The sequence below is a fragment of the Drosophila serrata genome, unplaced genomic scaffold (assembly GCF_035046125.1).
Source record: "Drosophila serrata isolate PLE 108 unplaced genomic scaffold, ASM3504612v1 contig_184, whole genome shotgun sequence".
Classification (NCBI taxonomy): domain Eukaryota; kingdom Metazoa; phylum Arthropoda; class Insecta; order Diptera; family Drosophilidae; genus Drosophila; species Drosophila serrata.
This window is the reverse complement of record NW_028257082.1, coordinates 1,632,218-1,654,784: the sequence shown is the minus strand read 5'-3', so window position 1 is coordinate 1,654,784 and position 22,567 is coordinate 1,632,218. Positions and strand designations below refer to the sequence as shown.

The following is a 22,567-nucleotide window of genomic DNA, read 5'->3' as shown; positions in this document are numbered from 1 at the left end:
ACGCCTCGTAAGCTTTTAGTTTTATTTTAATTTACCATCCAGGTTCTGATACATTTTATATGCCTAAAACAAGCTTATTGGATGAAATATTAGAGTGTCTATTTAATTTTTCCGCAAATGTTAAGTAATTTGCATCTTACAAATTACTCATACGACTTGTAGGCCTATGAAATTTTAATTTTAGAGATAGGGAAAGATTTCTGATCGTAATACATTTTGCATGCGAAAAACAAGAATAAAACATAAAATATAAACATTTTCATTTAATATTCCCTCAAATTGTGAATAATAAGGATCTAAAAAAATTACTCATACGACACGTGGACCTATGTAACTTTTGTTTTGATATAAATAAACAAATTTTCATATATTAGCATGAAAAGCGCCAAGCTTTTCTCTAATCAACTAACCTTTGACAATCAAAGTTAACTGGGAAATTCAGCTTTGGGCACAGGCTTCAAGCGAAGAGAGCGCAGTAACGAACTCACCACGAGGACGATAAGAGAGCGCCCGAGAGACCGTTTGAGAGCGGAAAGGAAAGGCGGCTCGCCAGCGAAAATCGTAATTGAAATTCCAGCGCCGCCGATTCGGCGCCTGCAGTGCGTAGGCGGTTGTCGTTGACTGGACGTCGTGGCCAACAGCACGTGCTAACCGAGGCGGCGCGTGCAGCATCAGCATCAGCAGCAGCAGCAGCATCAGCAGAAGTAGCAGCAAGAACAGCTGTGGTGGCCAGCAGCAGCAACAACGACCAGCGGAGAGAGAGCAGCCATAACAAAGCCCAGCAAATACAACTACACACACAACAACAGCAGGGACAACACTACTAGCACAACAACAAAAGCTTTACGCTAGGCAAAGTGGATAGGTAGGACAGGCAGGATAGGCAGAAGGAAGCGGGAGAGTGTAAGAGTGAGGCAGGGAGAGTAGAACGAACACTCAAGTGAAATTAAAGCCGATGGAGGAGAGAAAGCAGCAAGACAATACATCAATGCAGGCTAACTGTAATTGCTATAGTGAGTGAGTGAATAGTTTGTGTGAGCGAGCGAGCGGTTGTGCGTGCGAATGGGACAATAAATTAGCTGTAACTTGCACATTGTTATTTGCACCTGAATCCCAAAAGTGGATTATAAATATACAAATATATTTTTACAAGTGAAATATTCGAGCGAAGCCCGTGGTTGGTAATCAAAGTTAATTTTGGCAACACAAAGAAAAAGAGAGAGCGCCAAGTGTGTGGAAAAAGTAAACGTAAATTTTATTTACGCAAATAATACGCAGAAACGTGAGGGAGGTAGAATTAGAGGCAGCAGCCGCAGCAAACAGCGCAAACAGGATACTTAAAATATCAAGGCAAATATATACACACAGACAACCACACATACAGTGAAACAGACACACACGCACACAGCCACAGGCAAGGAGGTTCATATTTTTGGCCTGCTCCCGCCTCCCACACTCTCTCTCTCCCCCCCCCCCATATTTCCCGGCACCTCGAAAAACGCACGAAATAAATATAAAATAAACCCAACATCGTTGAGGTGTATGGCCCCAAGGCAAGGCAAACAAACAGACCCGAAAAAGAAAAGAAGAGGAGAACGAGAGGCAGAAGCGAAAGGAGAGGAACAGGGTAAAACGAAGCAGAAAGATGCCAAAATGCTGGACAGAGATTGATGCTGGCTGCCAACGAACAGGGACAACAACAAAAGCACCAACAACGCCAGCAGCTACAACGCCAACTAATACAATAACAATAATAGCGACAAAACAACAACAATAGCCAGCAGTGACAACCGCCAAGTGTGAGCAGACAAGCGACAGCGATTGAGATATGTAAGTAACATACGACCTCTCTATACAGTCGAACTTCAATTGTTAGCAAACCTTTAAACTGGTTAACAGAAAATTATTGCAAATAGTGGACATTGAATATACTTGACACGTTAAAAATGCATTAAATGTTTTACAGCTGATTTAAGTAGGAGTTATTGCAAGAATATACGGATATATCTCTAAATCATTTATGTGGTTGGAATTAGTAATAGCGAATTATATATTAAAATTCAGTATACCCCAAAGATCCCAGAAAGACTCTTAGAAGCATTAATCGCTTATACTTGGATTAAAAGTTAAAAGCTTTTTTTTGAATATAAGAGACTTTCTTATATATTTTATGTTTTATTTTATTTTATATTTGTTTTGTGGAAACGATCAATCAAGTTGATCCGTTAAAATATATCGACACTTTTAAGCAATGTCAGCTGCTGTGAGTATAAATTATTTACAACATATTTAAATCTGATATGTGAGTAGGAATTGTAGTAGAAAATGTAATATAAATTCTTATTTTCAAAGTCCTAATACTATCAAGATCCCAAAAAGACTGCAACTCCTTGGTTAATTCTTCGGATTTATGGTCTTTATGGTGGCATGGTGGTCATGGCACCAGGTCTAGTCAAAGCTAATGAAAACAAGCTGATTTTCAATGAATTTTTTGGTCAGATTCTCAGCTTTGCAATTCCAGTAAACGGTTTATAAAAGCCTCCTTTATGCCTCAATAATAAATATATATTTACGTGTGCGAATGAAACAGGACTTGAATTCCTCGAAATGGATATTCCCATGGGGAATATCACATTTCATGAAAGTGACGGGCTAATTGCATTTAACAATTCTCGAAAATTCTGAATGAAATTTGATGGAAACGATTGACGAATGTTCGTCACTATTTTTTCAACGCAAATAGAAATTTTTCACACAAAATGGCAAGGTTGAAAAACAAGTAAAAGGCCAAAAAAAAAGTCATAGTCAAATATATAAAACCAATGAAATTGGTTTACGTTATAAATTCAAAGTGATGCCGATTTTATACGGTGTAAAATAAAAAAAAACCTACTGACTTCTGAATGTATTTGAGATACTTTAAGGTTAGATTTATAGAAGCTTGTCTGTACTAACGTTTTTGCCGAAAGCTTTATGCATATTTTTACAGCATTTAAGTGTGAAATGATGTGTTAGCGCATTATTTGACTTAGGCATGAAAAATGCTAAGCCTCGAACAGAAAGAGAAAGAGTAACAGAAAGAGAGAGACAGCGGAAGACAAAGAGAGCAAAGAGAGACTGAGAAGGACGAGCGAGTGAGATAAGATGAGAGGATGAATTTGTTGAACCTTAGGCCCAGGCAGAGTTGAAGTGGAAAACAAACAGGGCAACAAGGCAGATACACACACTGCCACACACACAGGAGACAGGACACGGCACACACACACACAGCAGCAGGCAACAAGGAATCACACTTAAACGTCACGTTGTCCGCCGTTGCCCAAGTTGTATCAACTTGTGCTATCCCCAAAAACCCCAACAAAAAAAAAAAAACCCAAGAGCAAAGCCTCGGCCATTCGCGCAGCATTCGAACTCAATTTGGAAGAGGCGAATACAAACACACCCGCACACCCTCACACCCGCAGGACGAAAATCGATTGAACAAAAAAAAAAAAAAAAAGAATGAGACAGGAAAAAAAAGAAGGGAAATAAGCAAATACAACAATTTTCCTATTTGGGCCTTGGCCAGCCTCAATTCTCATCAGGTTTTTATTTTCATTCCCTCGAATCTAAATTTTTGTTCGTTTGGTATACGAAATGCCATTTCAGGACACGCTCCTGCCAAGGCTCGAATCAACAATTTCGCATTGGCAAGTCTCCGCTTGCTTCTCGGCTAATGAGAAATCAATTAGCTGTGTCTGGACCCGGACCCGGACCCGGGGCCGAAAACGAAAACCAAACCATTCCAGGCAGACCAGGCCAGTCCAGACCAGACAGTCCATTTTGGGGGTCAGGGAACGCCGAAAATTTCATTTTAATGAGCTCAACGATATTTGAAAATGTCTGAACAATAATGATTGGCCATCATCAGGACGAATTCTGTTATCCCCGTCCGCTACGTGCAAATGTATCAAACCATAAACGACCTGACTTTTGAGCCGGACTTGAACTAAGGGTCTTGTAGGGAATAATTTAAACTGGAGAGTAACAAATTTAAATCAAAATAAGAGTCAAAGTATTTACAAATATCTAATTGAATATACTTAAAATGTACAAAACAGATAAACGTTTTTAATGTTTCCTACAAAAATTAAGGTTTTCCAGTGACTCGCAAGCTGTTTTATTCATCTGAACTTCATACACTATAATAGTAAAAGTATTATATTACATTATAGAATCACTAGCACACCATCAAGTTACCTAATAACTATTTCGAAAATGAAATTACCCCATTAGTTATCTGTTCAGGTTCTTATAACCTTTAAAGCAGCTTAGTCGCCAAATCGATATGCAAATATTTAGGTCTTTCGACCTATGCAAATGCTAATTACCATGGAATTTATTAACAAAGACATTGTCCAGGACAACAGCGTAGGATTGCAGGAATCCTTCGTTCTCCTGGCCATTCGATTTAATGGAAGAATTTATCTCTGCCTGCGACTGCTTTGATATGATTTTAATGAATCCGAATCCAGGGCAACATTCTGTGAGAATTAAATCTAAAGTGGGCAGTGGGAGGCGATGGTTGGGCGTAATTAAATAGCTGGGAATGGCGCATGGTGCTTCAGTTCCTTTCATCGGCTGCAGCATCTCAGGCTGTGCCTCGTGTGTGTGTCCTTGAGATGTGAGGAGCTCCACGCCACAGAACCACCCACCACCCGGTTCGGTGTCTCGCTTGAATGTCAACTGATTGCAATTCAAGACGGGCAAAGTGCGGCTGGTGGGGCCAAAGCTTAACTGACATTTAATTGACAAAAGCGACGGGCAGGATGCGGAGATGGGCCACGACGGAGCGGGCTGCAGCCAAGAGAATTCCTCATAAATTACAGCCCAGAAGCGTCGAAGTACGAAAATCAATTTCCGCTGAAACCGTCGGCAATGCAGACTGTTGGCCAACAAACCTGAGCGTCGGGACTCGAAGCCAGGAAAATGTCCTGCGGTAGTGGCGCAGGATGGAAGATTGTATATTTTCTTTTTCCTCCGTTTCAGTCGCTTCTTCGCTTCGTGTGTCCTTAGCCTCGCCAACTATATTAACTATGTGCTGCACATGACCGCAGCTGTGCGGCATCCCACCGCTGCTCCACTGCTCCATTGCTCCACTGTTCCATTGCTCCACTGCTCAGCTGTCTGCTGTTAATGGTTCAATGCACAGGATACACAGGATGCGTCGCACATCCCTGTACACTAAAAGAAAACTGAAACTCTAAATTAGTTTTTGTGGAAGTTAATCAATTAGAAAATGATCTTTAAAGGGCATAAACAGATATACTTACAGATATATAGTAATTTGTTATTACTTGATATTAAATAATTTAATGATTTTAAATTAACTTCAAACCTTATACAAGAAAAACACTATATATATTTCTAATATGTATAAAATTACAACTTACTATTTGCTGAATAGTTGAGCATACTTTGACAGATTTTCAACCTTTGCTCACTATTTTCCTACATACAAAATGGTGTGTCATTCCGAAGTACACTGATTGATAGAAAGTATACCTCATATCTCTCTTCCTCTCTCTGTGTGCGGCAGAGAAACCCATCCTTTCTCTACTTCCGCTTGCCTGGTTCCATCTATTTGCACACACATTGCCAGAGCCACTGGCTGACAGACAGCCATCAGTGCTCGGCCAGGCATCATAAGCCGCACCACATCGCCTGGCAGGACAGGAGGCAGGATAGGGGCTGGGCACATCACCCGACATCCAGCCACCAGCTGGATCCACACCACACCGCATTTTATCGCGGGCAGCGCCACGTGCGCCCATCGGGATGTCAGAAACAAAGCGCCAACACTGCCGCAGCGACTAATGAAAGTGAAGCCTCCGACCCAGCTCCAGACCAGACTTGGGCAAACAAACTGAGCTAAGGCCACTCCAGCAGCCCACAGCCTCCCCATACCCATATCCATACCCCCAGCCCCTTCCCATTTCCCGATCGGAACGTAAATTGACAAAGGGGACAATGGCGTTGACGATGACAGTAAATTGTGTTCGTACAATGTATCCGTGCACAGGATTGAGCGAACGCATCCTGTAAATTGCTCGATGCTCGATGCTAGGCATTGTTATCGCCTGCTGTTGGCCATGTCAGCTGCAATCCTGACTGACTGAATGACATTCTGACAGTATTAAGTATGCATTTTGTGTCTAATCGTTGGAATGGCCAAATGGCATTTTTTGTGTAGTCTGCTTTTTTGGGGCCACATTTTTGATGGCAGCCATTCTTGTTCCCCTTCCAAGTCCTGGCCAATCGATATTGTCGGTATCTATTACAAATATTCCCTAGCTATAATCTGCTTCAATGCATTTTTATTATTATTATTATTATAAGAGAAAATGCATAGTCAACATTTTCAAATGAAACCAATTAAAAAAGTTAAAATTCAGAGGAAAATAATGGCGGGAGCGGAATAGATAGTCCAAAACTAATTACTTGTTCAATGGCATATTTAATTCCCGTGAGTTGTGTATCATTGAAGTACATTTCCAGGAACAGAAGAATCATCCTGGTCCTCTTGAGTCCGCTTGTGTATGCAAATATGTGACATTTAAGGCAGTTGGTTGGGCGGGGCAAGTGCTGGAGTGCCTGAGTGGCAGGCAAACAATTCCTGGGCAAGCTCATTTACCAGAGTCCGATTACAGTGGAAAAATAAGCATTCAGTGTTTTTCCGTTTCTTTTGTTTTTTTGTAGATAAAAATTCAAATTAAAATGACTGACTTGTTTAAATGAAAAATGCAAATTACTTTTCAGAACTAGAGACTTAAAAACTCTTTTCGTAAAAGGTTTATATAGCAATTGCTTGGATTTTTTCCACTGTGCAAGTGGTTGCATCTCGTGTGGCCGATCAACTGGCTGCGGAAATGAGACGCAATGAAATGGATGCCAAGAGATTGGACCAGATTGGCAGATAAGGTAGTAATAGGACACAGAGACGCCCATCTCCGATGGTTGTCAGTCAACAGAACGAACGAATGGACGCCCCTTGGCTGTGAGAGATGTGTGATGGAAGCGGAGGAAGTGGAAGTGGAAGTAGATGTGGAAATGGAAATCGAATCGGGCGTCTGGCGGAAGTTGGCTACATTGGAGCCGCACCACCACCATACATTTCAGTTGCTAAACGCTCTGTTTCGAGTTTCTGCCTGCCTAGGGCCTCTCCATCTTTCCATTTCCATTTCCATTTCCATGCCACCCATCCTTTAAAGCCATTCGCAGCACGCGCTAGCTAAAACTCACATACATATCTACATACAGCTCACAATCACATTATATCGCACACCATCGCATTTCTGATTGCACAATTACTAACAATGGCACTCCAAGTGCCTTAGTGTGTGTGTATGTATGTGTCTCTAATATTTTGTTTGTTAATTGTTTGGGCGTGCCTTTTGCGCCACGCCCCTCCCCCCCACCACTACCCCTCTTACCCAGCTGTTGTAGCCCCTTTTTAGTCGCTGTCTGCAGAGCAACAATTCCATAGTCGCACACACACACACACACACAGCGGTTAAGTTACATAAGCTCAAAGGGAAAAATGCGAGCAGGTCGGGTGTATTAGTTGGAGAGTTAGGTCAGGATGTGGAAATGTTCCTTGCTGCCCACGTTATTAGACTGAATGTTATGTTAATTTCGAGCAGGTGTCACCTAGACGTATACGTAATATAATTTACATGCATTACTATATCTTTTGGTTGCTATAAGTTGAGCCAGTTTCTTTTATTGTATATATAATTGTTAATTTATTTAAGTGGACTTGTATCACAATAAACCTTATGTTAGATTTTCAGTGAACAAGGGTCTTCATGGCGTATACGTAATGCAATTGTTCTCAGCTTTTAAAAGTTTCCAAGGTTCGTTGGTTTTGAACTTAACTAGGTAATTAATTAATAATAATTACCGGAAGATAGAATTTTGTTCCATAGTTAGTTCAGTTTATGTTCAATATGGCAACATACTCACGAAATCTTTACAAATCTAATTTCTATGTAATAATATGATAGCCATATAAAATAAATAAAAGAATAATCTAAAAGAAAATTATTTGTAAAGGGTATAGGCAAATCCGCACACTTTATGCTCCAACTACATCGCTTTGATGTCTAGTAAGCTGAGTGTAGTTAAGTGCTCGTGCGTATACTTAATGTTGTTGCTTGGCGAACGCATAAAAGTATGCTATAGAACGCGAATTGATCCAATTTGCTTTTACGAATGCGTTGGATGGAGGGGAAATGATGTCTCTGGTCCTGTTCCAACCCAGGGAACACCACAACTGTCACCTGCCATGTCACTGAGACTATGCTGCAGAAAACTAATTAAATGCTTCGCCATAATTTATGTGTGCACTTGGGACGGAAGACAAATGAGGATGTAACCGGCGAGGGGCCATAAATTTAAATTATGCCCGGCCAAAAGTGAATACGTAATAAATAGGGCCAAGTGCGGGCAGAAATTGTTGCCTACAGTTGCCTACAAATTCTACAAATAGCGCAGCAGCGGCGAACTCAGATGCTCGGCACACACGTTGCCTGAATTTTTTCCTTTTCGTCCTGACCAGGATGTCCTTGTAATGAAATTCCAAGAACTGCGTCTCTGACCTGAGGCTCTGGGGCAAGAATGCCAAGGCTGGAATTTGAATTCGCCTCAACCCACACAATTATATGCGTTAGGTATATGGTATAAAAATATATGTATATACTATACACCTAATCTGTCGTACCCAAATCATGTGGCTGATTGGCTGGCAGCTGACCGAGCAGGAGGATGTCCGCCAGACATTCGGTAATTGGCCCGAGCCTTGTACAACTACAGCCTCATGTGGTGTCCTTTTAATGATTTCCTTTTGGTTCCTTACAGCTTATGCAAGATGGATTATGTCCTAGCCCTTTTTTTTCTCTTCTCTTACGCCCGGGGTAAGATCCCAAAACTGTTGCTCAACTGTGTTGTGCAAGAATTTGCGTAATCCGGAGAGATTCCTCCAGATTGAGTGCGAATTGAAGGAGTAACCACTTTTTCTGTGGAATGTGCCGAGAATCTGCACTCGTTTCATTGACTGCCCAAACTGACTCAAATTGACTCTGCTAATCCGGCAAACAGCCAAGGGGCACAACGTCTTCGAGTCCGAGTCCAAGTTCGAGTTTCTGTCCGAGAGCGGCGAAACAATTTCGCAAGCTGATTAACTCTAAATGCCAGTGCCATTTCCATACGCAAAATGTAATTTTGTTCGCCAACTTTGAGCAAATATTTTCGCATAGCTGGGCTGGAAGGGGGACCACTAGACGTATACTTAATAATGTTTACTAAAGCAATCAGGCGCACACGGGAACAATTGCTGGAGCGGAGGCTGGCCTGTATTGGAATTTCAACCTTTCAGCCTTTTTCTGGCAGGGCCGAGATTTCTGATTTGTGATTGGAATTTGAGCGCCTGACACTTGGCAAATGCGCCAACAATTTGGGTAATAACCTTAAAGGTCGGCGATAAATTCAAATGCTGTTGCCGGGGACTACTTGCCGGTCGCCTTCGACTTAATACAATTTAAAAGGACCCCCTCGAGTCCCGTCCCGATATGCCTGAGTGGTTCTGCTTTTGCGTTGCAAATTCGCTGGGAAAACTGCCGGCGTGGGAGCGTTACAGGATGCGGGATAGGGAATGGAAGGGGACCGGGCACAAAAGCAAACAATTTATGGTTCATATGAGTTTGGAATTGGTGTTCAGCATACAAATGCCGAGTAAATAGAATTTGTGTGTTTATCCTGTCCCCCTGCCTGCCCGCCTCCGCGGCTTCATCCAATCTGGGATCCGGCCTCGGATGTGGACTCGCATGAGGATTTTGTGTGTGGTAATAGGAAAATTCTATGCATAGCCATGTGCGGCTGCATATTTGCCCAGTTCAAGTGGTGGAAGGTTAAATATTTGATAGCAAGTAGTACGGCCTAGAAATCGTAATTGCCATAAATGCTAATTATCTAATCAATAGTTGAATATAACTTGGAGATCTTGATTGGATTCTTATTACATTTATGAAGTGCCTGCAAAGATAGATTATGTTATGCGAATAATAAGGAGCCTAATCTTTTACGGATTAATGTAGAAAATATAAATATAGTTAAGAGTTTTATATTATAACATTATCTTTATCCACTTATTGCTTATTGATGTTTATTTACACTTCGTAGCATAACATAGTTAGTTTGTTCAGCCAACAAAATCTCTTTCAACCTTCAAATACAAAAGTTTTGGCCAACTTTATGTGAGGACCTTAATTGGTCATCTGAGAACTTGCGGCAAATGTGCTTAATTGAGTCTATAATTGGAATTGCTCTTTATTGACATATGCTTTGGACTCACTTGACATCTCACCTGTCCAGGGGTTGATTGCATCGGTCAGGTGTCAATACTCGTCCTTGACACATTGCGAACTCTGTGGCCTCAACCTGCCTCCCCCAACGCCCACATGCGGTTGAGCAGGGGGTGTGTATGTGTGTGTGTATGTATATGTTTTGGCTTTTGGCTCAGACATTTTCCGCATTTTCACGCTGCTATAACTCACCTGTTGACTGCCGTCTCGCTCTCGCTCTCGCCCCCCGAAACCTGATGCCCGCTCGCACTCATGCAGCCGATTTAAGTAGGTCAGAGCTGCAAACACAGTCCAATTTGCCCCATATGGTCAGTTCACGTTACCTGTAGCTCGGGGATTAAGGATTGACTTCAGCACAAACCGTTCAGGACTCATTGACGCCGCATCGATGTTTAAAATCGTTCGGGAATCGGTTATTGATAGAAAAGGAATGAGAAAATACTAAAGGTTTATTCCTAAATATTTGCAATGTGAATACAAAGGAAACTTCTTTAAATCTTTACAAAAATGATTTAATATTCAACTGTGAAGTATACAAATTTATGAAAAACGTATAGCTATTGTCTCTATTTAAAGTTGCTTGAGACAATCCTGTTGGAGTGTATTGATAAGCTACACTATTGACTTCAATTACAACTCCATGATAAAAGGCATGAGAGTTTATATAAAATCCATATAAAAAGACATCATACGATTACCAATTATAAAACGCGCAGTTACCTAATTACTCTCACTCTGATCCATACAATATTTTTGCACTGGCCAGAAGCACTGGCTCAATTAACCTAAACGTTGATGTGCCTGCAGAATGGACTTTGTGGCGAACTCAATTCGAATGGCTGAACACATTCACATACAATGCCAAAACGCGGAGCAGGTCCCGGGGAGGTCCTTTGTGTTGTGCCGTGAGCCGACTAATGGCATCCATTAGACACAAAAGGCCAAATTGCCTGGCCCGAATCCGATGGCATCGATACACACTCGTTCCATACTCACACACAAGCACACCCACAGAGGCTGCATTTATTTTACGATGGACTTTTCGTGCGATCTATTGTCACGTGTCCGTCCGAATGTGGCTGAATGTAGTCTATTGTGTAATTGATTTCGATTCGGCAGCTATTTGCATGACTGGCGCATTTTGCTTGCTTTTATTTTATTTTACTTCATGTGTGTGTGGGTTCCGGAACGTGAGCAAGTGATTCGGGATTCCGTATTCCGTATTCCATTTTCCGCAGCCGCAGTAGTCCGTAGTCAGGCGTTGATATGCACGGCATGCACAGCGTCCTGGGTCCCATAAACACATAAACAGTGTGGCATAAAACAAAGAGCTCATCACATTCGCATGCGGATCACACATGTTTCATATACATATATATTTTTTTAGATGGCCAACAACCTGACCAATCCAATCCGATTTCGCTCTCGCCCTTGCAGATTGATTCCGCCAAAATCACCTTGATTAAGTCATGAACGCACTCGATATGAATAAACAATTTCTGAGCGTCTCGCAGGACCATCAGCATCAGCTTCAGACCTCGGCGACGGATCAGCGAAGTCGCTCAAGGTGAGTTTATCCTTGGACACGCACTCCCTTCTCCCTTTACTTAGTCTTAATTGTCTCCTTACAGATCGGAGCGTGCCTCGAGCCTGGCCCTGCCCCTTAACTCCCTGCTGGACTTCTATGACAAGCAGCAGGAGCAATGCAAGTCGGTCACCCTGCTGCCACTGCCCAGCAACAGCAGCAGCAGCAGCAACAGCAACAGCAGCAGCAGCAACATCGTGCGACGCCACTCATCCCACTATTATCCCATGCTCGAGGACAAGCAGAAGCCGTCGCAGTTGCCACCGGCAGCCACCGAAATGCTTGTAAGTAGCAAAGTCCTTTGGAATGGATTATGTTAACTAATTGGTGACAAGTCAGGTACATATGCCTTTCAAGGGAAGCTTTTAGATGGGATATCTTTATTCCATTGAGTTTGTTAAATTCAAGGAATATTAAGAAATACTTAGAGTGGTAAATACGTTAGGGTCCTAGACAAGCAATATTTAATAATATTAGAAGCTTTAAATACCACAGAGATTTAATGATTTTGATTTGTTTAATGAAAAGAATTTAAAAATATAAGATTAACTATAGGAAAGTATTAAGTAAGAGTAAATTCGGTAAAGATCCTTGGTATTCTTATGGGATTATGCTGAGAGGCTGTTACTCCTTTAAGTTACACACTTAAAGGTTTATTCATTCATCTAAAGAAAAGAATTTGTTATATTATCTATTTAACCTTATTTAACCACAAAAGCTTGGGCCTTCTGATAGAGGTTTAAATTGGTTTATGGGTTTGATATAAAGCTGTATACTTACAATGATTTCGCATACACAAAAAAGGTAATAAATTGAAATATTTTCCATAGAAAAATGAAATATAAAATTGGTTAGTAGACCTTAATTTTAGGGGATTTAAGTATATCCAAGAAATATTTGAATAAAAGCCCTTCTCTTGAAGAGCTTGTAAAAAAAGAGTGTTTGTGTAAAGTGCATTCACTAATGGAGCTAACTTGGAAAATACCTCTATACCATCACCATCACACCATATTATTCGGAAATTTTAAGGCATTTTAAGTGCGCTTCAGCTGGTAAAGAGACTACATTAAATTTTCCATTTTCCGCTAAACAAACAGGAAACTATTTATAACATATAATATAATATTTTATTAAGTGGAACCGTAAAAACTGCAGCGCCACTAACGTTCCTTGACGGCATAAATATTATTATTATTCTTTATGGCAAGGAAGCCAGCAGATGACAGCTTTCCCATCTTTGGATTTATTTGGCTGCAGACGAGAGGCGGCAGGCAACAGAGTTTCCAGTGGAGGAAGCTGGAAAAGATTTGCTTCGTGGGTGGGATTTCCGTAAAGTTTTGCTGGCTTTGCATGATTCGGAAGATCGATGCAGGGGCAACCACGCCCACAAATCCCCAGGCACACAGATACACAAACACATAGAGAGTTCTTTTTTTGTATTTTGCCTTTTCGGGGCCGCGTTAGGTTTTTATGCACTCGGCTTAGCGATGGCTTAGTCCTTGGTCCTTCCCGCCATCCTCGCCACCTGCCAGGAGCTTATACTGCAGAATATTGCTGCCGGATAATATGGCCACAGTGGGCAATCGAGAGAGTAAACAGTCCATTGGGAAAGGGAGTTCATTTAGTGCATCCTTCTAAAATCTTTAGCAATTTCGTGGCCTTAGCTGTGAGGTCTCTTCAGATTTAATTTATATTTTTGTAACCGTTTTTTTTAACAGACTTCTTGATCTTTGTTCCCGAGTCCCTTTAAAAATGAAAATGAATGTTTCCCTGTTCATTATATCGTCAGGTTACGGCAACTACTGTAGTTGCCAATCATATATGTGAGCTGCTTTCCCTCCATGTCCTCAATCCGCTTTACTTATTCCGCCGGCAGGTAAACATGACGGAGCAAAAATATGGCAAGTCAGCGCCTCTGGGGGCAGGCATCGGCATCGGGAACCGGCAGTATCCACAGCAGCAGCAGCAACAGCAGCTGGTGCGGGTGGACACACCAGTGACGCCACCGCCACCCATTCCCCGGCGCCTGCTGCGAGGCAAATCCGCCTGGCAGACGAATAGTCCCAATCCCAGCTCGGTGGGGAGTGGCGGCGGGCAGGAGGGCATTGGTGCCCACGGCATTGGCACGGTGTTTGTTTATCCGCAGCCAACAAACGTGACCACCACCGAGGCAGTGGCGCCACTCGGTTCGGCCGCAGGAGCGGGACAGGGAGCAGCCGGTCTGCAATCAGCGCTGCTTGTTGACATTGCCTCACGTCCGGCGCAAGGCTATGCGGATGCCGATGGCATTTCCGATGACGACCGCATGAGTCTGGAGAACTCCGTGTTCGACGAGTCGCTAACCTCTACGCCGGTCAAGGTTGCCGGCTACCATGCCGGCCGCTACTCCGCCATGGGCCACATGGCCAAGCGGGCGCAGCGCTCCTCCAGCAGCACAGTGGACTCTGCCTATGGCTCCTCGCTGGGCGGGCACAGTGAGCGCTTTGCCAGCAGCTCGACGAGCGTGGACTTCCGCAGTCGCTTCTCCTCGGTGGACACTCAATCCTCGCTGGACGAGAAGCCTCTCTCCGGCTCGATTGATTCCCCCTTGGCAAGGGACCCCAGAGATGCCTACCGAGAGCGAGGGGCGCTTAACGATGCCATGCACAAGCTGAACAATAACAACAACAGCCTCGGATTGGCCCTATACCCGGCCAGCAACAACAACAACAGCAGCAGCAGCATCAGCGGATCAGCGGAGGGTGTCAAGCTGCCGGTGGTGCCCGCCAGGAAGCAACCACCGCCATCCGCCAAAGGGAATTCCAACAGCAACAATTCGGTGGGGGAAAGTCAGTCACAGACGCAGTCACAATCCTCCAAGGAGACCGGCAGCGTCTCGGCCTCGGCCTCCACTTCGTCCGCCGCCTCGGCAGGATCTAGCACCATATCCAGCGGCACCATGTCCTCCATGTCGGGGCCATCGCCGATTGTGCCCTCTGCCGATGCCGCCAATCCCAAACGTCCAGGGCCACCGGAACCACCGTTGCGGCTGGCCAATGTCTTTGATCCCATGGAGATGAGTGCGCGGGGTCATCCGCCGCCTCCGTTGACCGTTAGGAATAAACTGGGACGCACCAAGCCGCCTCCCATTGCGTATCCCCGGATGCAGCAGCGCCAGGACTCCACTCTGTCCAGCGATAGCTACTCGATCAGCTCCAGTCCGGGTTACAACTCTAAGCTGATGGAGGCTCCGCTGCTGGGCTCCACATCGCAGGTGGGACGGAAGCCTAATGCGCCTGGCACCGCTCAGCGGCAGACGCCACTGATGGACTTGGCGCCAACGCGCTTCCTGAACGGAGGCGGGAAGCAGGCGCCCGCTATGCCACCGCCAAGGGGAAAGATCAACTACCGTCAGGACTCGACCATCTCCAGCGACAGTTTCAGTCAGTCGTCCAGTCCGGGTTACAATCCCAAGCTCATGGAGGCACCGCTCCTGCCATCTCTATCCGCCAAACGACTGTGCAGCAGTAAGTTCCTGTTTCACCTGCTTTCTAGCCATCTCAAGTGATACTCAAATATCTTGTCCTTAGCTCCAGCTCCAATTGTCTGCCGACAGCATGAACCCATTGAGGAACTGGAGCCGCCGCAGACCATCTCGCCGCTGCACAAGGCTGGTGGTCCGCCCAGCAGCCTTCAAACCATTGTCCGCTTTCAGAACGGAGCCCCGCACACCATGTCCTTGCAGCATCAGGTAAGGGAGAGCACTCCCTTAGAGCCAACATGAAACTCACATGATCCTAATCCCATTGCAGATCATAAACCGTCGCAAGAGCTCCAATCCGTACATCACCAACGGCCGCCTGAAGTTCCGCCTGTTCCAGATCCTGATCAACGCCTTCGCCCTGCTGGCCATTGCCGGTGGCCTTGCCGCCTACTTCAATGCCTATCCAACGATCAAGTTCGTGAACAAGACGATCATCAATACCATCCATGTGGAGGACACGACCAGTTTCGGCAAGAACCCGGCTCCCGGCACCTGTCTACCCATCATTGTGCGCTTCTGTCAGGGACCCCAGATCCCGTATAACTACACCGTGTTCCCGAACTACATAGGGCACTTTGGACAGCTGGAGACCCAAACGGTGAGTAGATAGTTCCATCCTGGAGGCAGGAGGGGCTAACTCGAATAATTCGCAGGATCTGGACTCCTACGAGGCATTGGTGGATGTGCGATGCTACGAGCTGGTGTCCTTGTTCCTATGCACACTGTTCGTTCCCAAGTGCGGTCAGAGCGGGTAGGTCAAAAGTATCCTGGTTAAGATATATCCATTAAAGATATTTCTTTCACCGCACAGAGCCACAGTGCCACCCTGCAAGACTCTCTGCACGGAGACCATGCGCCGCTGCGGCTTCTTCTTCGATGTCTTTGGACTCAGTTTGCCTGAATATCTGAATTGCAAGCTCTTCAAGGATTTCCCCAGTTCGGAGGACTGTGTGGGCCTGGAGGAGGTACGCGACGTCATGATAGCCGCCTCGAATCCCAAGTGTGAGGGCTTCCAGTGCGATCAGAACCGCTGCCTGCCGCAGGAGTATGTTTGCGATGGCCACCTCGACTGCATGGATCAAGCGGATGAGGCCAGCTGCGAGCGGTGCGGTCCGGATGAGATCTACTGTGGGGACAGCCAGTGCATTGGAACCAAACACATTTGTGATGGCATCATCGATTGTCCCTATGGCCAGGATGAGCGCAATTGCTGTGAGTTATTCTTCTAGATCTTTATCTGTATATGTTTCTATATATATTTTTCCTTGATAGTGAGACTAAGTGAACGGAATGGCGATGTCGGCACTGGGGTCTTGGAGGTCTACCGTATTGGTCAGCGTCAATGGATGCCCGCTTGTGTGAAGAACTGGGATCGGGCAGTCTCCCCCAGTGCCGTGTGCTCCATACTGGGCTACTCCGCCGTCAATGCCACCAGTGTGCTGACACAACGCACCCATCGACCGTTGCTGGCCTCGGTGAATGTCTCCACCGATATTTGGAAGATGTATGCCAAGAGGCGCTCCACCCTGATGCAGGAGTTTGCCAACTGCAAGAAGACCGAGGACTATCCCATGGCTGAGCTCACTTGTTCCAATTACGGTAAGGAATTCGAATTTAAGGGTATCCCAACTTTAGTGCTGAACATTCCATATATTTTAGAATGCGGTCGCGTAAAGCGGGGCAGGCACAAGCCCTCCAGACGCATCATTGGCGGCACCCAGGCTAATCCCGGTAACTGGCCCTTCCTGGCCGCCATTCTGGGCGGTCCGGAAAAGGTTTTCTACTGCGCTGGGGTCCTTATATCGGATCAATGGGTACTCACAGCTTCCCATTGCGTTGGCAAGTAAGTTTTGCTTCGGAATTTAAAATCCATTAGGAAACTAACTCTCATATATCCTTGACAGCTATACGGTCATAGATCTAGAGGACTGGACAATTCAGCTGGGCGTAACGCGTCGCAACTCTTTTACTTACACGGGTCAGAAGGTTAAGGTCAAGGCGGTGATTCCCCATCCACAGTACAACATGGCCATTGCCCACGACAACGACATTGCCCTGTTCCAGGTGAGTCCAAGACACTGTCCACTTTATCTTCCATTTATTTTCTAATGGTTTTGATCGTCCTTGCAGCTGGCAACGCGTGTGGCTTTCCACGAACACCTGTTGCCTGTGTGCCTGCCGCCTCCAAATGTGAGGAGTCTGCATCCCGGCACCCTGTGCACGGTTATTGGTTGGGGAAAACGGGAGGACAAGGATCGTGAGTGTGATCTAAGGGTTTAAGGTATTGTTTTATTGTAACGTTATTCTATAACCCACAACAGCTAAGTCCACGTACGAGTTTATAGTGAATGAGGTGCAGGTGCCCATCATTACACGCAACCAGTGCGACGAGTGGCTGGATAACCTGACCGTTTCGGAGGGCATGGTTTGCGCCGGCTTTGATGACGGGGGCAAGGATGCATGCCAGGTGAGCTTTACAACTTCATAGGAGCTGGGGAATAGGCTTGAAAATTATAATAATAATCCTTTTTAAACCTAGGGCGACTCGGGTGGCCCACTCCTGTGTCCTTATCCGGGGGAGAAGGATCGCTGGTTTGTCGGGGGCATCGTGTCCTGGGGCATAATGTGTGCGCATCCACGGCTGCCCGGTGTGTATGCCAATGTGGTGCAGTACGTGCCCTGGATACAGGAGCAGATGGCGAAGCATACACGTCCCATAAACGAGGATCGGGTGAACAAGTATGATCTGCATCCTGGAGGACCTGACATGCTGTCGAAAATATCAACAGATCCGATGCGAGTGGGTAAACCCTATTATTACTCACACAAGAACTAGGCCTGACTATGGCCACCAGGAGGAAGAGACAACTAGCATATCCATGGAACGAATGCACAAAACAAACACACACAGAACCGATGAATCCTGTAGGATACATACATATATTTTGCTACTGAACTTAGGGTATTAGCGCCATGCCGCTAACACCGATTTTGGGCAACATAATCATGTGTCAATTTGCCGAATTTATTTGTCAATTTTTTTACAAAGAGATTTCTATGAACCCCTAAAGGAGACCCAAGGAAGACCCGTCAAGGGTGCCCCTAAATGTCAATACATATTGCATACGCGATTTACGTATATATACACCTAAAACGAAGATAACCGATATACATATACCCGATATATAACCCATTGGTAATTGTGTCTAAATATTCCCAACCCGAAACCCTGGACAATAATTCCATTTTGTAGATGAATTTTGTGTTGAGATGAAACCTATTTTAAGCTAAGAGAAATTACTATAAAGAAACTATGTTTGCCGATAAACAAAATCAAAAAAGAAAAATATCTAAGAAGATATATAGTAGGATCACAGCTATTGAGTGTTGACAAATACTAAACAGGAAATAATCAAGTAAATCGTAGGAGATACATATGTAACTATAACTAAACTAAAGACAAACCAAAAAGAAAAACAAGGAAAAATTGCTGATCTTGGCATTTGATGGACGTAGTAGCAGTGTTAGCTCTTCTCCAACTATGACAAAATAGAAATCTATCCAACAGAACTAGGTGCAGTTGACAATAATGGGAAATGCACAATATGCTAGTAAAGGCATTTAGCGATTAAGTAATGAAAATACTAACTACAATGCGTGGGTTTCAGCTTTAAAGAACACTAAAACGAAGAGGGAGAGTACAGGAGTATTAGGAGAAGGAGGAGGCATACTTATATACATATAGCTTCGATAGTGAATATGTCAATGTAACTTAATATTTAGAACTATTTACACGCCAACGCCAGCCCCAAGCCCCCTTCCTCACTTAGACTGGATGCTTTAGCCGAAGCTCGAAGTTATAGTTGTCCCGATTTCGATCCCCAATCATCCGCAATGCGATCCCCATCCCTTGGAGCAAATGTCACAGCAAATACAGAAGGGAATCGCAGGGTTATATATGTAAAATACGCGTAACTAAAGACTCAAAATTGGTTGTTTCAGCACAAAGAACACACACTCACTCACACATTATATTGAGCTTTGCAACGTGTATAGCTTGGATATTGTTTGTTCAAACTGAAGGAGGAGCAGCTCGAGCTCGACTTATCATTTTTGTAGCTAAAACCTGTTGTTGAGATGCTTTAGACACGAGATTGCAAAATGTATAACCGATCAGTACTAAATGTAGTTGGACATATTATGCCTACCTACATATATACATATATGTATATAAAAATATACATATGTATATATACATATATGCATGTTTTGTACAATCAGTTTACAAGTGGAAAACGAAAACGATAACGAAAAAGATAAAGATATAGATAAAGTATTACTAGTCTTAATCGGGGGTCAAATGAAGCGCATATTACACAAGGCACACGATGTTTTGGGCGAAAATGGGACATGAACACAAATCAATATGTAACTGAAATATATATACAAGAAATATACATATAACGGATACATACATATATTCTATATATATATTGTAGCGATAGCTTGTAAGCAGATGTGATGGTGTCTAAATTTATACATGCATATATATATATTACCAAAGCCACAGGAGGGAAAGCCTAGTTTATACGCCAGGACAATACATAATTACATATATAGAGAGACATATATACCCATATCAGAGACATTATGCTTACTTCGATATTATGCATTGCATGTAACAGTGTGGCCTGGGAATCCCCAAGAATCCTACGGCCAAATCTTGAGTAACTCGATATCTTTTGTGTTCTTGAACTCTGGCAGAGAATCCTTAGCTGTTGCCTTGGCCAGTAAGCCGCACTTACTCCCCTTCATCCTTTCAGTTTTCTGGAGCTCACGCTCCTCCTTGTGCATTTACGATCACAAACGGATCACGGATCACGGCGAGCTATTTTTATACACCCAAGCTCCAGGCTACTATCAAAACGCTTAGCTTTATGTACATTTAGTCTAAAAATCGAACACAACCCATATATATATATACATATACTATATACCATATATTATACATGTACATTGTAGATGTAAAATGCTTAGCATTGGCGAGTGGAGTGAGTGAAATAATTTACACGTGGCATGGATAGCAGAATAGATAAATACTAGGTACTAAACCGCATACGCATACAATCAGCACGCTCCATCCTAGTTGAATTGCAGAAGGATTAGGATTCGATTCAGTTCCGCATGCTCCATGTGCTTGGGAGGACACAACATACATACATATATATGTATGTACGTACACACGATCTAAACCAAAACTACGGCGCAACCAAAGAAACTAAGAAATCGTAGCGAAACGTTATGTGTAAATGTAGCAAATCCAAAAAAAAAAACAAACAAAAAACGCTAAACCAAAAGCTGATTAAAAAACTAGTTGAATTTTCATTTGTGTGTCGAGACCACAATGATGTATCAGAAATACAAACATACATATATATAAATGTTTAAAGATGACCTACGCGATGAGAAGCACTTGTTATTTATGCACAGACGGGGAACTTTGTGAAGAATTTACAAGATACAAGATACCAGATCAAACCTTTGACAATAAAATAACTGAATTTTTTCCAGTGAGCTGGACAAGCGCATCGGAGGCATTGAGAATTTATGACAAGTTTTACATTCAGATTTTGACACGAGTCAGAGACAATTGTTGAACATTTATTTTGGCAAAAAAAACAAAGAGAATATAACTATAACTATGACAATAAAAATAAGGCGGACATTTGGTCGCTCGCCGCAGCAGTATCCTAAATAGGCGACACACAGACGACACACGCAAATATAACCGAAACTAAATGCTAAAAGCAACATGTCATACAATACATGATATATACCTACACACATATATTATATAAATGTTGGAAAATAAATGTATAAAAAAATTAGCCATGTGTAAATGTCTTTTAATAATGCTTTTCCCTGGAATATTCAGCGTTTCCCTAAACTTATAAATTCTCTTCTCTTACTTGGTGTATTTTTGCACTACGTCACGCATCTCCCTGATGACCTGAGCCTGATCAGCTGCTCCCACAACGGCTGTGCCCGAGACTATCATGTTGGCACCTGCCTTGGCGCAGCATTCGATGGTCTTGGGTCCGACTCCGCCGTCGACCTCAATGTCCAGGCCGGGGTAGTTCTTACGCAGCCATTCCACCTTGGGCATCATGTCCTCCATGAAGGATTGACCTCCAAATCCGGGCTCCACTGTCATTACGAGCACCACATCGGCAATGGACACATACTTTTCCAAGTCCTGAACCTGCAAGTTGAATTGATGATGTGTTTTTGTGAGTAGTTTTACTAAAGTGGGACTATTAAGGTTTTATTCTTATGCAAATTCAAATGCATTAAGGATTTCTTAGATCATTTTTAAATATCGTTTAAACCACAACTTACCTTTGTGCCAGGCTTTATGGCCAGGCCCACTTTCATGCCTGCCTCTTGAACCAACCGGCTGACCTTGGTCACGTCCTCCACGGGCTCAATGTGGAATGTGTACAGGTTGACGCCCGCATCGGCCATGGGCTCTATCCACTGCTGCGGCTTCTGCACCATCATGTGCGTCTCAAAGAACGCCGTCTAGATCGGATTACACAGTAAGTATTTACGTAAACACCCGGCTCTAGGGGTCACCTTGATCTTGTTCCGCAAGCTCTTCACCATAGGATGACCGAAGGTGAGATTGGGCACGAAGGTACCATCCATGACGTCCAGGTGCAGGTAGTCGGCTCCATTGTCCAGGAGTTTCTGGGACTCAGCGGCCAAATTGGATAGATCCGCATTGAGAATACTGGGACCGATCTTGGCTTTGACGGACATGTTCGGAAAGAGGCGACTGAGTGGTGCAAGTTTTTAAATTGAATTATTTTGATTTCTTAAAGGGCCTAACTAACAAAAACACTTACTTTTCTTAAATATTGTGTTTAACTTATTCTTAATGGAAATTCCAATTTCTTATTGGACCGGTATATCGATAAATTATGCCACGCTTTAAAAAATATATTCGATACAGTCGATGCCCTCAACGTGGGTTATTTACGTCCAATGCAGCTGGTC

At 43.7% G+C, this 22,567-nt stretch overlaps 2 protein-coding genes across 2 annotated transcripts; one reads left to right on the top strand and one right to left on the bottom strand.

The window, feature by feature from the left end:
• Positions 1-374: 374 nt before the first annotated feature.
• Positions 375-21,396, top strand: Corin (corin serine peptidase). The gene is made up of 14 exons (XM_020962405.2): positions 375-1,830; positions 11,838-11,967; positions 12,032-12,269; positions 13,862-15,491; positions 15,555-15,715; positions 15,777-16,106; positions 16,162-16,259; positions 16,320-16,720; positions 16,781-17,107; positions 17,168-17,351; positions 17,413-17,572; positions 17,639-17,765; positions 17,830-17,975; positions 18,048-21,396. The coding sequence occupies exons 2-14, from the start codon at positions 11,870-11,872 to the stop codon at positions 18,342-18,344; spliced, it is 4,197 nt and encodes a 1,398-aa protein (XP_020818064.2). The 5' UTR covers positions 375-1,830; positions 11,838-11,869; the 3' UTR covers positions 18,345-21,396.
• On the bottom strand, positions 21,131-22,559 carry Rpe (ribulose-phosphate 3-epimerase). The gene is made up of 4 exons (XM_020962407.2): positions 22,417-22,559; positions 22,145-22,346; positions 21,908-22,090; positions 21,131-21,770 (listed from the first exon to the last, which is right to left on the bottom strand). The coding sequence occupies exons 2-4, from the start codon at positions 22,328-22,330 to the stop codon at positions 21,474-21,476; spliced, it is 666 nt and encodes a 221-aa protein (XP_020818066.2). The 5' UTR covers positions 22,331-22,346; positions 22,417-22,559; the 3' UTR covers positions 21,131-21,473.
• Between the last annotated feature and the right edge of the window lie 8 nt (positions 22,560-22,567).

What these genes read in the sequence shown, in the direction of transcription:
- Rpe (XM_020962407.2), bottom strand. Translation starts at nt 22,330, where the DNA reads ATGTCCGTCAAAGCCAAGATCGGTCCCAGTATTCTCAATGCGGATCTA. An exon ending in GCTTGCGGAACAAGATCAAG is followed by an intron (nt 22,091 to 22,144) that starts GTGACCCCTAGA and finishes AATCCGATCTAG; the next exon opens with ACGGCGTTCTTTGAGACGCA. An exon ending in CCATAAAGCCTGGCACAAAG is followed by an intron (nt 21,771 to 21,907) that starts GTAAGTTGTGGT and finishes TTCAACTTGCAG; the next exon opens with GTTCAGGACTTGGAAAAGTA.
- Corin (XM_020962405.2), top strand. Translation starts at nt 11,870, where the DNA reads ATGAACGCACTCGATATGAATAAACAATTTCTGAGCGTCTCGCAGGAC. An exon ending in GACAGCTGGAGACCCAAACG is followed by an intron (nt 16,107 to 16,161) that starts GTGAGTAGATAG and finishes AATAATTCGCAG; the next exon opens with GATCTGGACTCCTACGAGGC. An exon ending in GGGGCAAGGATGCATGCCAG is followed by an intron (nt 17,976 to 18,047) that starts GTGAGCTTTACA and finishes TTTTAAACCTAG; the next exon opens with GGCGACTCGGGTGGCCCACT.